At 47.6% G+C, this 14,330-nt stretch overlaps 1 protein-coding gene across 1 annotated transcript in view; it reads right to left on the bottom strand.

Annotated features, from left to right (window-relative positions):
- Nucleotides 1-14,330, bottom strand: part of plekhg4 (pleckstrin homology domain containing, family G (with RhoGef domain) member 4) — a gene marked incomplete at its 5' end in the record, with an annotated part of 82,970 nt that overhangs the window by 1,107 nt on the left and 67,533 nt on the right. Inside the window, 5 exons of the mRNA XM_040137824.1 lie at nucleotides 95-344; nucleotides 1,173-2,134; nucleotides 12,139-12,330; nucleotides 12,543-12,665; nucleotides 13,634-13,921. Coding sequence (XP_039993758.1) covers nucleotides 95-344; nucleotides 1,173-2,134; nucleotides 12,139-12,330; nucleotides 12,543-12,665; nucleotides 13,634-13,921 — 1,815 coding nt within the window. The remainder of the gene's footprint in view (nucleotides 1-94; nucleotides 345-1,172; nucleotides 2,135-12,138; nucleotides 12,331-12,542; nucleotides 12,666-13,633; nucleotides 13,922-14,330) is intronic.

Raw genomic sequence — 14,330 nt, 5'->3', positions numbered from 1 at the left:
GTGCAGATGAACATTAACATGTCAGTGACATGAGCGGCACAACTTGAGGCTCGGCGTGTATTTATGTGCGTGTACATTACACTGTGTGACCTACATGTCTGAGGAAACAGTGTGGCACTCTGAGCGGGTGTTTCCAGCAGGCCTCCAGCTCTCTGAGGAAGAACTGACTGTGGAAGTCCAGAAGTTTCTCCAGGTTCCCGAAGACGACGGAGCGTTTCCCCCTCAGGTCCTGAGGAAGGTCGACCCGGTCCATCTCAGGGAAGTAGTGATGGATGATGTAGCGCAGAGAGCGAACGTACTCCCGCTCCGTGGTCACCATCTCCTCCACGATGTGACGCAGCTTACTGCACAGATACAACATTTACACACACACACACATCAGACTGCTGGCGTTTACAGTGTCAACTCTGCTGTGTGTTAGAGGAGGTATATATCATATCCTACACTCTATCTCCTGTCATAGCCCACTGTCACCTTCCCAAATTACTCACTACCTTCTCTAGCACACTTGGATAAAACAGAAAAAGTATATATTGTTGTTTATTAATTCAAAACCATGATGACTTGAGCTTAGTTTAAAATTTGAATTTGTTTTCCTTGTAGAGCCGCAGAGGCGAGTCTTCTCATTGACACCCTGACCTGTTGTTTGATCTGCTGTCCAATCAGTAAACTGAGTTATTATCATTCTTTTCAGTGATACATAACGGGGCAAAGAAGCCAGTCCCACTGATTGAATAATCACAGTATCAGAGTGTGTGTAAACCATTACGTTGAGTTGTACACCATAGTTGGCACGATAGGGGCCAAATACACTCTGTTTATCCTACTATATGCACGGTCAGAGGTTGCGGGTTGCACAAGGACATCCACTACGAAGCTCGACTTAAATCACATCACATCGACCCTCGCAGATCATTGTGCCTACGTAGACGTGAAGAACAAAAGACTTTAAAGACTGCAGACTTTAATTGGAAAGTAACTGGCTCACAGTTACGTTACTAAAAGCACAAATCTGTGGAGTCACCCGTTAGTTTGTTTCGCAGGCAAAGCGGCAGACGAACCAAAAATGTCAAATCGACAACTAAAGCAAGGATTACTGAGCCTGTTCTGATAAAGGGACAAACCCGCTGAACACCTATCCGGCTGACTCCACCTTCTGGCTGATTACCCACCTTCCCCTGGGTCGGGGCTCTGCCGCAGGGCTACCAGTGGTTCTCGAGGTGCTGGGTGTCCCGGGGCTGCGTAGCCCCTGTCCCGCCCAGCCCTGAGCAGCCGCCCTGGGGCAGAGCGTGTGGTCGGTTGCCTCGGTGCTGCTGACCTCCAGGCCGCGGATGAACACGCCGGTGTTTCCTCTGCGCACTGGCTCACTGAGGGCCCGAGGACACGGTCCATACCGTGACGTCTCCGGGGTGGAGGGACAGTCGAAGCTCTGAGTCTTCCTGAACTGCTGCCGTCTGCTGGAGCAGGAGGAGGAAGGGGAGGAGCAGGCTGAGGAGGGGATGAAGCTGGCAGAGGAGTCCAGGCGGGGGAGGCTGGGACTGGAAAAGCAGACATCCACCTGGTCCGAAGACTCCTCTGAGGAGACGCTGCGGAACAGACGGCGGAGGAGCGGGGTGTGCTGGGGGGTGTGAGGGGAGCAGGTGGAGGGAGCAGGGGTGGAGGTGATGGGTGAGGAGGTGAGGGAGAGCAGGGAGGAGGAGTTACGAGGAGGTGAGGAGGTGGCGGTGTCCTCCTCTGGGGGGCAGCAGGAAGATGAGGAGGAGGTCTCGCGGAAACCCCAGAGTCCTGAAAATGTCTTCCTGGAGGAGGCGGAGCTTCTACTGTGTGTGGATTCAGAGCGTCGTCGGTGGGCGGAGTCTCGCGTCCTGAGTGCCACCTCCATCTTCCTGTCAAACATCTTCTTGGTCTCCTGACACTTGGACCAGGCGAAGCTCCACTGACGGAGGCCTCGCTCTCCCCGCAGCTCGCCCGCCGCTGCCTTCATCTCCTGAAAACGGGTGTCCGTGATTGGTGGGTGCTGTCCCTGGTAGTCCTCCAGGCAGCCAATCACAGCCTGGCATTTGTCTGGCAGCATGCACTCCTCCATACTGATGCCAGCTAGGTGACGCATACCATCCAACGCCCAGCCATAGGCCTGCAGAGAGAGAGAGGGGGAGGTGGCTACAGGTCACATGACGTCACACGGGGGTGGGAGAGGGGAGGGGTCGACCTCTGACCTCACTGTGTCTTTACTCTGAAGGAGTTTCATCTTTTCCTGATGTAAAGTCTGAGGAGACGCTGAATCTCTGCTCAGAACGTTTTTCTGTTTACTCTCATCAGACAGGCCACGATTTAAATCCTCCTCCTTTCAAGGAAATCAGATTTTAGGGGACGTTAATATGCACATCATTAAAAAACCATTCAACGAAACAGAACTCTGCAAAAGTCACTCTGCTGAAATGAGGTACTTACTTCACTGTATTTGCTTTTTTATTAACTTGCATCAAAACAAACAAGGTCACACAGCAGCAGCAAAAGTGAACGACCTTATTAGTTCTTATTTATTTTGTCCTGAAGCGAAATGAGAACGTGTTGTTACAAATAGAGGCTGACAGTCCACGATGCTGCACAGGTGCTGCACAGGTGAGCATGTAGGTAGTGTAACTGTTTACGTGAGTAAAACCTGGAGCAGTTATTTGTTTGTTTACGACTCTAGACTGGGCTCATCATCTGGCCGTAACGTGCACGGCCGATTTCAGAGCGGCTCACACTCATCTCGTCCTTCCGTGGTCCAAAACTTCACTTGCTACCAAGTCTTTTAGGTTCTTGCGTCATTTACTCCCGACACGCTTCCTGCCGTGTGTGTTACGTGGCCGAACCTCTTGATTGATCCAGACATGAACCACTGACGGACTCAGACCAGTGTTTTAGTAAAGTCTGAATAACGACCAGCTCAGCCGACTCAGTGGGAAGTAACGCAGAGGTCCTGAGGTCTCTACTGACCACTGACTGATAACAAGAGAGGTGTGTGCGTGCGTGGTTGTGTGCGTGTGCATGTGTATGTGTGTTTGAGTGTGTCTGTCAGGGAATGACATCACCCGACAAAGTGGCAGGGGAAAAGCTTTGAAGTGTGTGTATGTGTGTGTGTGTGTGTGTTTGCAGGCGCCACAAAGGGACCGACAGCCGACCTCCTTTTTGTTGTCGGTTGGAGGGGGAGGTCTGTGTGTGTGTGTGGTACAAATAAAAGAGGAGGCCTCCTGTTTCTCTACACCGATGGACTGAATGAGTCCGTAACCTCCTGACAGACAACTAACACATTACCTCACCACTAAAACGGCAGTACACACACACACACACACACACACACACACACACACACACACACACACACACACACACACACATAAACACACACACACACACACACACGCACACACAGACAGACACACACACACACAGACAGACACACACACACACACACACACACACAGACAGACACACACACACAGACAGACACACACACACACACACACAGACAGACACACACACCCACACACACACGCTCACACCCACAGACAGACACACACACACACACACACACACACACAGACAGACACACACACACAGACAGACACACACACACACACACACACACACACACACACACACACACACACACACACACACACAGACAGACACACACACACACCCACACACACACGCTCACACCCACAGACAGACACACACACACACACACACACACACACACAGACAGACACACACACACAGACAGACACACACACACAGACAGACACACACACACCCACACACACACGCTCACACCCACAGACAGACACACACACACACACACACGCTCACACACACAGACAGACACAGACACACACACACACACACAGCGAGAGCAACACTGTGTGTGTGTGTGTGTGTCAGGTCGGACTGGGGCGTTCCAAACATTTCAAGGCCTGGAGAGGAGTTGGGTGGTGGTTCTGTTCTAGGGCTGGAATCAACCTGAGAAAATCTTGGTCGACTGAAAATCGTAGCTTCTCTCGAACCAATCGATTGGTCACGGGGAGAAAAAAATCTGCACGTTATCTGTAGATGAACTAATTCAGCCGCAGAGTTCAGTCTACCTGGCAGCTTTATAGCCTAAATGAATTATACATCAATATAAACAGCTGGTATTTGCAGCATTACATACTGAAATACACCAGTTCTGATACGTTCACAGTCATTAAACACGAACGTTGACGGAGCAACCTGATGCAGAACAGTTAGCTACCGTTGTTAGATGATCGGCCATGTTGGTTGTTGAGCTGTGAAATGAAAACTGCTGTTTGTAAAGCTTCAGCGTGACAGACACACACACCGGTTACGTGTCACACGATGACCAACTTCAACAAAGACTAACACTGTTGACAAACAATCTCCTTCTCAGATCAAGCTTTGGTTCAAATACACACTCCAGTGAACATGGGAAGTGGCAACGCTGGCTGAACATGTGTGAAGCAGAGGATCCTCCTCAGAGTCCTGCACACTGAGGAGAGGGTTGTTCTTCCTGCTTCACAGGTGATCATCGGTCGTACAAAGTGAACTGGTGAAGCCGCAGGTAATTGTGTGTGTTTCTCTTTTATCATTACAACACCACTCAGGTCCAGACTGCGTTGTCTCTGCAGGTCAGCAGTCTGACAAAGAAACCATACGGACCATCACACACACACACACACACACACACACACACACACTCCTACAGTAGGCCACTGGGTTAGCTCTTTGTGTGTGTGTGGGAACTGAACTGCTGCAGTGATCAGAACAAATCAGGAAGCTAATCATTTTAAGGAGCACTCAGCCGACAGACCCCCCTAGTTTAGCCTCCAGCAGTTTGTGTGTGTGTGTGTGTGTGTGTTAAAGGGTTAACTCAATCAGCGGGGTTAGGAGCTGGTTGAGGTGGGAGGGGTGGAGACAAACATTCAGTCAGCTGTCCATCATCTGTCGTGATGAGGAGGAGGATGGACAGGCTGATGAAGGCTCAGTAAGATAAATGACATTAAAGGTCTGTGTTGTGTTCATCAGAGTCAGTCTGTCCCCTGTTAGCAGAGCTTTCTAAACAGACAGTCACGTGATCTCCAAGGGTCCACAAACTAACCACTCTGCTACATACACACCACCCGACTGAACATCGGCGTCATGATTTCTAACAATGTCAGACTGTTCCTTTAACTCTTACTATGAAACTAGTAGCTTCTCCTCCAGGACTGAAGAGTTAATGAGCATCAACAAATCAAACGGACACCTGCAGCACTGATTCCCTCCAACTCATCTGAACGGAGGTGGCCTTTTCTTTACACCTCTGTGCTGCCGCTGGACGACGGACTGACGGATATCAGCACCGACTCCTGAAGAAGTTGAAACCAGCTCAGGTTTTGACAGAGCTGCAGGTAAACGTCATCGAAACAAACTGAAATTCTTCAGCTGGTGCCTGGTGTCAGTTCCATGGACATGACGGATGATGTGTTGCGTGCGCTGTATGCTCCACCTGAACAACTAAAGCTCCTGTCAGACCTGAACCCTTCGCATTAATCTGATGGTCATTTAACACGAGGGCCACTCGTCTGAATAAACACGACGACAATCCGACTGACCCGAAACATTTCCGTTTCAACACAAGTCTGAACTGGATGAAGTCCGTTTAACAAAAACACTTTGTTTGGTTCGCTGTTCAATAACGAGGGGTTTTCTTAACAGCAGTCTAGTGGGATCTCTGTGTAAAAAGGGTTTATGAAACACAGTGAATGAGCTGAGTTCACATTGTTGGGGAGATTCTTCTCAGACCAGATCAGTCTATGAATCATTTTCCGTCAAAGTGCGACTGGACCAGACGAGGTTACAAACCCTCTTACAATAATAATCAAGGTCTCCCTGTGGTTGTAATGCTCCTTCCAGACAACTGTGTGGATTGATGAATGACTACCCAATAAAACAGGAAGAAAACAACAATCCCAACCTTCCTAAATGATAAAACTGATTAAAAAAAGGTTTATTCGGTGATTCACAGTGAGAGCCGGGGCCAGTATCTCTCTCGTTCACATTATTAGGGATTTTTTAAATTAAGGCTTCAACAACAAAATAAGTCTTAAAATCCACCAGTGTCGCAGCCTGACAGTAAACAGGAAACACTCTTTTTCCTTCATTATATTAAACTTTTAAAATTCACCGCTGTTTTCCAGCAGTGATGCCACTTCATGCACCGGGTGACAAATACTGCACAAACAGTCTGAATGAAGCTGACAAACATTCATGTAAAAGTCTCCTGTGGCTGAAACACAAAAGGTGTCACTTTACCAGACAGATGAAGCAGAAATGTGACGAGTTCCACGCACGAAAAGGTTTAAAGTCGTAACGGGAACCATCAATGAAGACGACGTTTTCTAAGATCCACTTTACTCTGGATGTTTCAAAACGAGAGAGAGAGGAAGAAGAGACAAGGACTGAAAGAGACAGGAGGAGGAGGGGGAGGAGGAGGACTGACCAGGAGAAGACAGGCTCTGGTTTTGGGACATTGGCCCGGCAGGACTCCTGCCTGGAGCCAGTCAACCAAAGTGGGGAGGGGGGGCGCTTCACTCCCTTTGAAGAGGAGGGGGAGTGGTCTTACTTCAAACGCACCAACATGTTTACTGGGTCAGTCAGTTGCTCTGTTTAGTTCCTGGGAGATGAGCTTTTTGTTTTTAAAACTCCTGATTGGAACAAACTACCGAACTGAACTTCGTGCACATCAGGAAGTCTACCAGAAAGAAATTCATCGCTTTCTACATACAGTTCCCCTATTTCTTTTTCTTTTTGTGTAGATTTGCATTGGGGTCAGTGTGTCTTTGTTATTGCTTCGATGTTTTCTGTCCTGTCCTGTCCTGTCCTTTCCTCATAAGCAGGATTTGTCCTGTGAATAAAACATTTCTATGTTAATGTTCCTGCTGCCTTCTCTCTCTTTGGTCCTGTTCACAACAAGGACCAAAATACGTTTTGAGAAATGTGATCCCTATTGTTTGGGACAAAGCTACAAAGACTGGCCAAACCATACATGAAGACTGTTTCCCCCGTCTGTCATGTTTTATACCTTGTACCAAAACAACACCAGAAGGTCATTCTGTTTCTATGGAGAGGCGTCTGTGCTTGGTGAGATCCTGGATGGAGAGGTGTGTAGGTCTGTAGAGCCTGCCGAGGGACCTGGTTCTGAGTGAGCTCTGTTAAACGAAGCTAAATTCAGGTGAAGTTGTTTTTTTACCTGTACGTCTCCCTAGGCAACACGCAGGTGACGTCATCGGTCGCCGACGTCAGTTGCAGATGTCAAACATGTTTAAAAAAATCTTTATGAGAAGAACTGAAGATCGGAGTCCTTACATATCACGCACTATACTATACACTAACCGCTGCCGGCTTAAAGGCGGAACAAAAATCCCTCCCATTCCGTGTCCACATCTTTATACAGAACCACGAGGCGGCATAACGGCGCGACATTCCCGCCTCGAACGGGATGTGTAGAAGGGGCTACTGATGCAGCTCCGCCTCCTGTTTTGGTGTTTCAGTGCAGACAGTTTAGAAAACAGTGTCAGCTGAACTCTGAGATGCATACTGTATCCACAGATGTTTACACACACACACACACACACAGTGTTGGTGAAACTACGATAACAGAGTGCGACAGACTCCAGTGCTGTCCAATCGTTTCCTCTGTATCAAATATAAGAACAGTCACATGACCGGCGCTGCCACTGATTAGCACGTTAACTAAACAGTCTAATGTGTAGTCGAGATCAGGGTCTGCTGAGTGTTTCTGATGTCAGACGGGACGTCGGGTCAAACAAACTGAAGAGACTTAATCTGAAAGTTTACCTACCAGCTGAAACACAAACTGTTCTCCACTATCTGACCTCAGAAAAACACACAGGAGGGAAACGTACTCTGTTCTCTGACAACACAACCACTGGAACAACAGCCAGCAGTCAACAGGTGGATGACAACTGGACGTCCTGTGTCCAGATGAGCTGGCAGCTGGGCCCTTAAAACAGCCAGAACTCACTAAAAAACAAACCAAAGAGTGAACTTCATCACCACAAACAACCCAATCTCACAGAAGTTTATTGGAAATTCTGTTGGATATCAAAGTTTGACGTACAATACGTCCATCTGATGAAATGATGCAGCCATAAAAACATAGTATGAATGTTTCACTCAGTGCGAACATCTCAGTCTAAACTGGATTCTAAAGCCAGACTGATGTTTGACCCACAGGGTTAACAGGAGTCCCTCAGCATAAGTTTTCATTTTTAGTTCAGAGTCACATTCAGCCTTTGATATCACCACCACAGCACTAAATGGATGATTATATTCCCCACAGTACCTGTTTACATCCTGTCGTTCCCCCAGTTTCATCACTGAATATGAGGTTGTTCTGCTCAGTCTCTGGGTTTATGTGGTTTCGGTCTCTGGGGTAGTGAGCAGAGGGTTTACAGTGGAGGGGTCTTTGTCAGATGTGTGTGAGTGAAAATCAGCGGATAACTGAGTCTTTCAGTCTCAACAATCTCCACCACCATCAGAAACTGACCAATCACAGCTCTTGTAGTTTCCCTGTGGTAATTCTATAGCCGCCGTAGCCCTGAGGAGGTGAGTGCGAGCTGCCATGTAGATCTGGAGCCTACATATGCAGCTGCCGTCGGTACGGTGCGACCACGTACAGGTTCCCGCTCTAGTTTCTGACCTCCGGGTGCTATGGAGCAGCTTTTCTGTGAGCGGGTCCCTATTTAGCACAAGCACACACAAGCTCGCAGGCGACGCAATACACCTTCCTGCCAGTGGTTTCGCTCTATTCCGCTGATCTACAGGTGGAGGTAACACGTCACAAAGTGCAGCGATGAACCAACAAAGGCAGAGAAGAAGGAGAAGACTGCAGGCTAGTAGACATGGGTGGACACGATGAAGGATTTAAAATATATGAAAATGTTTTAAGAGGAAGGAGACATTCAATGTGTTTGTTAGAGCTCGAGGATTCACACACTGAGCTTTGGTGACAGACATTGAATGTGAGCAGAACTTTTCGTGGTGTTTTATGAGAAAACTCGACAGGGTCCTTTAAGATACAGGATGGGAACCTGAATCTAACCAGAACCCTCAAACAGACTTTTGAAGGTCTGACCAAAACGTCCTCACTTTGTAAACGTCTCCTCACTCCCAAGATTTAAAACTCATAGTAGTACTCAAAAAAACACACACACACACACACACACACACACACACACACACACACACACACACACACACACACACACACACACAGGTCCATCTACAGCTGCTCTACCCATGAGTAGAAGCTAATTTCCGTTAGCTCGCTTAGGTCCTTTTAAATTTTAGCAGCAGGAAAATGAGACTAATGGAAAACACACACGATACTTAAAACAAACACACAGACACACACACACACACACACACACACACACACACACACACATAGTGAGAGTGAGAAGTAGAGCGACTTTCAAATCAAAGATCGCTCTGGAGTCAAACTGTCGCCGCCTTCACTTAAAACTACTGAAAAACCGCAACACACACACACAAACACACACAAACTACATATCTTTGCACACTGATAAAGCTGCACTACCTCCCAACAACTGAACCGTGTGTGTTTGTGTAAAATGTGTGTAAAGTAAGTGTGTATCGTACCTCAGTGTGTCCTGTTGAAGAGCTGCAGCCTGACTGAACTGACTAGAGAGCGGCATCCTGACCCCCCCCTCGCTCCACACACACACACACACACACACACAGTGACCACCCCCATACCTCATTCACAGGCTGAATGGCAGATGGGCGGTCCCAGGAGGAGAAGGGGGGGTCACCATGGAAACAAAGACTTTGTGAAAGGAGTGAAAAGAGGAAGGAGGGAAAACTTGGCACTGGAGTATTACCTGGACTACACACACACAGACGCATGCACACACACACACACCCACACACACACACACACACACACACACAGTTTCACACGTATGTGTCATGGTTGGACAGAAACTGCAGTTGTCTCTCTCTGAGAGTCTTTCTGTCCCGACAAATCCAGGATTTGGAGATATGAGGTTTCCAGCCAACAGGAGAGTCTCATGCTGTGACTCTGTGTGTGTGTGTGCGTTTCTGTTACCTCTTTGGGACCTTTTCACTGACCTTTTTGGGACCAGTTGTGTGTGTGTGTGTGTCAGGTCAATATTAGCTGTAAGCGTATCACAATAAGGTACAGTCACCCCCCCCCCCACACACATACACACACACGCATGCACGCACGCACACACACACACACACACACACACACACACACACACGCACACGCACGCACACACACACACATGTAATGGTGTGCGTGCGTGCGCTCATCCTGCGACTGCACGTGGACACACAACAGTCCGGCTTCATCTAAACCAAGACAAGCAGCTGCTGGACTCGGTGCGGACACACCACCAGTCTGAGTCCTTGTTGTTTTATCTGTTTGCATCATTTCTGCAGCTGTGATTTAATTTTGATGCGTGTGTGTATGATTTTCCATCAGGTCGTTACCATATCGCACCGATGCTGTTTTAGCAATAATTCGAATGTATCTCACCTCTGACACGGTCACAGTTTAGTAACGAATGTTACACAACAGCGTTCGCACTGCAGCGGGTTTCAAGGATAAAACACGAGGCGCTACTGCTGCTGTAAAGGAAGCTGGTAAAGAGCCTGTGAGGAGCCTGGTAACCCGACGGATTTCATGACCTGAAGGAGAAGCTTTTCACACAGCGTAAAGCGGCTGTGGACACCAGAGACTGGAAGAATCGGGGACAAGGACCGATGACCGCCAGTACTGTTTTTATATATATTACTATGATGTGATGACGATGTAGTGATCTGTCACGTGTGTCATTTGCTAGATTAACCCAAAGCAGACGTTCCTCTCTGATTCATTCATCCATATATCGTGTTTTTAGTAGAAATGACAGGAAATGCTCCACACTGCATCAATATCAAGTTCAAAATGACTGAATATACTATAATGGAGGATTATATCCATATCACCCCCCCTCACACACAGACACACACCCCTCCCTCCTACAGTACAGGGTCATATGGACAAAGACAATCACCCCCCCCACACCCTTTTACAAAAGGCAGAGTCCAGTATACAAAACAATATTGACACTCTGCCCCCTCCTCCCCGTCCTCCCCGTCCTCCCTCCTGGCCTCAATACAAGCTGTCAGTTTCACTGCAGGAGGACGATATGAGGAGAAGGAGGAGGAGGAGGTGATGATGTGTCAAAGCTCCATCAACACTAACCAGCTGGTCTGACACACAAAACAATGTGGTCATTAAGTAAAAATCCATAAATGTATTATGTAGCAAGTGTGCGTAAGATGTTTTCCAGCCGGATTTGAGTTCGGCCGTGCACCGGTGTTTATCAGCCAAAGTGTCACAGAGACGATGAAAACCCCAGACAGAACGGTTTGTCTTCAATATGTCTGATTTGTTTCCTAACTGGAAGCAGAGGTCATTTTTGCATCAATAGCAGCAGCTGAACACAGTTACAGCAGCTGTTAAAATGCATTTGACAAAAATGACTCACACACGCATCATGTAAAGGTTTTAATGTAAACTATGAAAGTGAAAACTTCAGCTTCAGTCGGTGCCAAATGTCTTTGTTTGAGGGTTGTGATTTGCCTCCCGCACTGATTTACAGCTTCCTCTGGAGGTGAAGACAGATCAGAATATGATTTCATTGAGAGCGAGTGAACAGAAACACGCCGCTCAGACCAAACTGTCGGACCTGACGTTGTCATTTTCATAGAGACAAAATTCAGTCACATCTCCAAATTTCAGCTGTAGAAGCTCTACCAGAATTTCAAGGATATTTCTAAGAGTTGAAGACTGATATCTGAAAAAAACCCCACTGAAGCGCTGATTTTTTTCTCCTTGTAAAAACTGTTAGTGATAAGCTGAGGTTCTGCAGGCTGGACCGACTCCAGTCTGTCTATTTGCTGCTGCGGAAACATTAGTAACAGGTTGTCAAAAGAGCTCATTAAGGAAGTAGCATCGGCAGCCGGTTGATTAACAGCTGACAGTAACGGTACCTGGTCTAAGAAGCGGTAGAGTCGGACGGCCCGGTCGATGTTCCGGCCGGCGGTGTTGACCCGCTGGGAGAAATCCTGAAGCTGAGCCCAGAAAGAATGAACTCTGACCTCGTACATGTGGAGGTCAGCTGAAGACATGTCATCCCAACGCTCTAGACGACCCAACAACGCCTCGCCTCGTTTACAGTAATCCTACAGACAGACGGAGAGAAGATGAGGTTACTCTACATGTGACAACTTCTTCCACCCGCAAGAGTCCCTGTTCATCGGTCCAGCTTAAAGTAATCCAGACAGTGCGAGTACCAGTTCAATGATGGGATAACACTACGAAAAAAGGTGGAGCTGCATAAATCTCTTGGCACTTTTGCTGGTTTACTGCTGTGGTTGTTGTGTGTGTGTCGTACATATGCAGTTGTGTAGAAGTCCTTGAAGTCCTGCTGTTTTTTGCTCAGCAGCTCCAGAGAATCCTCCGGTTCTTCCAGAGTCTTCAGACCAACCTCGCCGACCTCCTCCAGCCAGGACCTCACCTGGTACACAACGCACACATGCTGTATGAGAGCCTGGCGTCTACGTACTGCTCAGCCAGTGTCGCTGAGTATTTTCTGCATCGATAAAGCTGATTGATAGCTGAAAGCTGATGTTCCTGAGGAACACGGAGCAGGGTTCCGTTCAGCTCAGCATCTCAGAATCACAAACACGTGTTGTGTATTGGACAGCCTCATTTATACTCCTGTTGACTGCTGCAGAGTCTGATTAGAATTTCTGAAGATACTTCCTCCAAATGATGTCACGTGTCAGAATTTCCCTCCTATAACTGAACTCAAGCTTCACCTTTCACTCTTGCAGCTATTTGTGCTCTGATATCTCTGTAAAACTCTCTCTCTCTCCATGTTTCCTGTCACTCTACAGTAAAGTGAACACTGAATAACTAATCTAACGGGGTAAAGATGATGATTCCCCAGAGAAAGACCGCCCACTTGGTTGTTCAGTTTTTAGAAGAGGCCGACTGATACTGGACTTTTGAGGCCAACAACACTGATATTTGAAAGCTGACAAAATCAGATGACACAGACAAACATTTCTGAGAAGGATCTTTGCATGGTGTTTGTTAAAGAGCACTGACTCATCTCGTCAAAGCTCTCTGTGATGGAGACTCAAACATGTCTTTGACGTTTCTCTACTGTAATTTACTGATACGGATCAGACCACAGATCTGAGAGGAGATGATAACAGGTGATAAATAACAACTACTCTGATGTATCAGTCAGGCTTTAGTTTGTAGCCTACAAAGTGTTGTAAATGATGAAACCGTCGGAGAGAGAGTGAGGTATCTCACCAGTAGACAATCTTTGTTTTCACCAAGCAGGACTGTTGGATGAAGGTGTTTGCAGATTAAAATATCCTTCACCGAGGCAATAATCACATTATTATGATTACGACGTTATTAGGGTGCGTATGTAAAGACAGAGTGCGTGCTGAGCGCGCTCAGACTGACCTCAGTGAAGCCCTGCTCCAGGCTCCTGAAGTCCATGATGAAGTTCAGCTCCTGAGTCCTGGAGTTGGACAGAGTCACGACGCGGTGGAGCAGCTCGTCCACCTGATTGTACAGAGACGACACCGTCTCCACCGCCGCCCGGTACTCCTCCGTCCCACTGATGCTGCTCTCCTCTCTGCGGAGCCGTGACAGAGAGGCCCCGCCCTCCTGCTGTAACTGGACCAATCGGCTGTCTTCAAGGATACTACGCATCACCGCCTTGTACCTGGACAACAGCAGCTCGGCATCCTGGGAAAGAGAGAGGGATTGTGTGTCTGGCTCTTCCTGGGAAATTGAGATCAGTGGAGATGATGGGATGGAGCTGAGGAATATAATCAGCATCAATATCGTGAGCATTTTTGAGTTTTCAGACCCAGTCGTCTTTCGGTTTGGGTCTGGTTCATGTTCACTCATGAACCTGATGTGTTTACTGATCATGACACAGAGCTCACAAAGAAATAATAACTGATTATCAGCCTTATCAATCAAGACTGGAACTGGGCCTCATACATCACAAACAGCTAGAAACAGGACAAAAGAAAAACTGTACTATAATATTGTGGCAGGATATTTCCTAAGTGTTCGCTACGTTGCACTAACCTACTGCTAAAGTATAAAGAGAAGGACAAAAACAACACACCTCTGGTTTGTGTTACAG

The sequence above is a fragment of the Xiphias gladius genome, chromosome 1, assembly GCF_016859285.1.
Source record: "Xiphias gladius isolate SHS-SW01 ecotype Sanya breed wild chromosome 1, ASM1685928v1, whole genome shotgun sequence".
In the NCBI taxonomy this organism is placed as follows: domain Eukaryota; kingdom Metazoa; phylum Chordata; class Actinopteri; order Istiophoriformes; family Xiphiidae; genus Xiphias; species Xiphias gladius.
The sequence above is the reverse complement of the archived record's forward strand: the minus strand, read 5'-3'. Positions and strand labels throughout refer to the sequence as shown.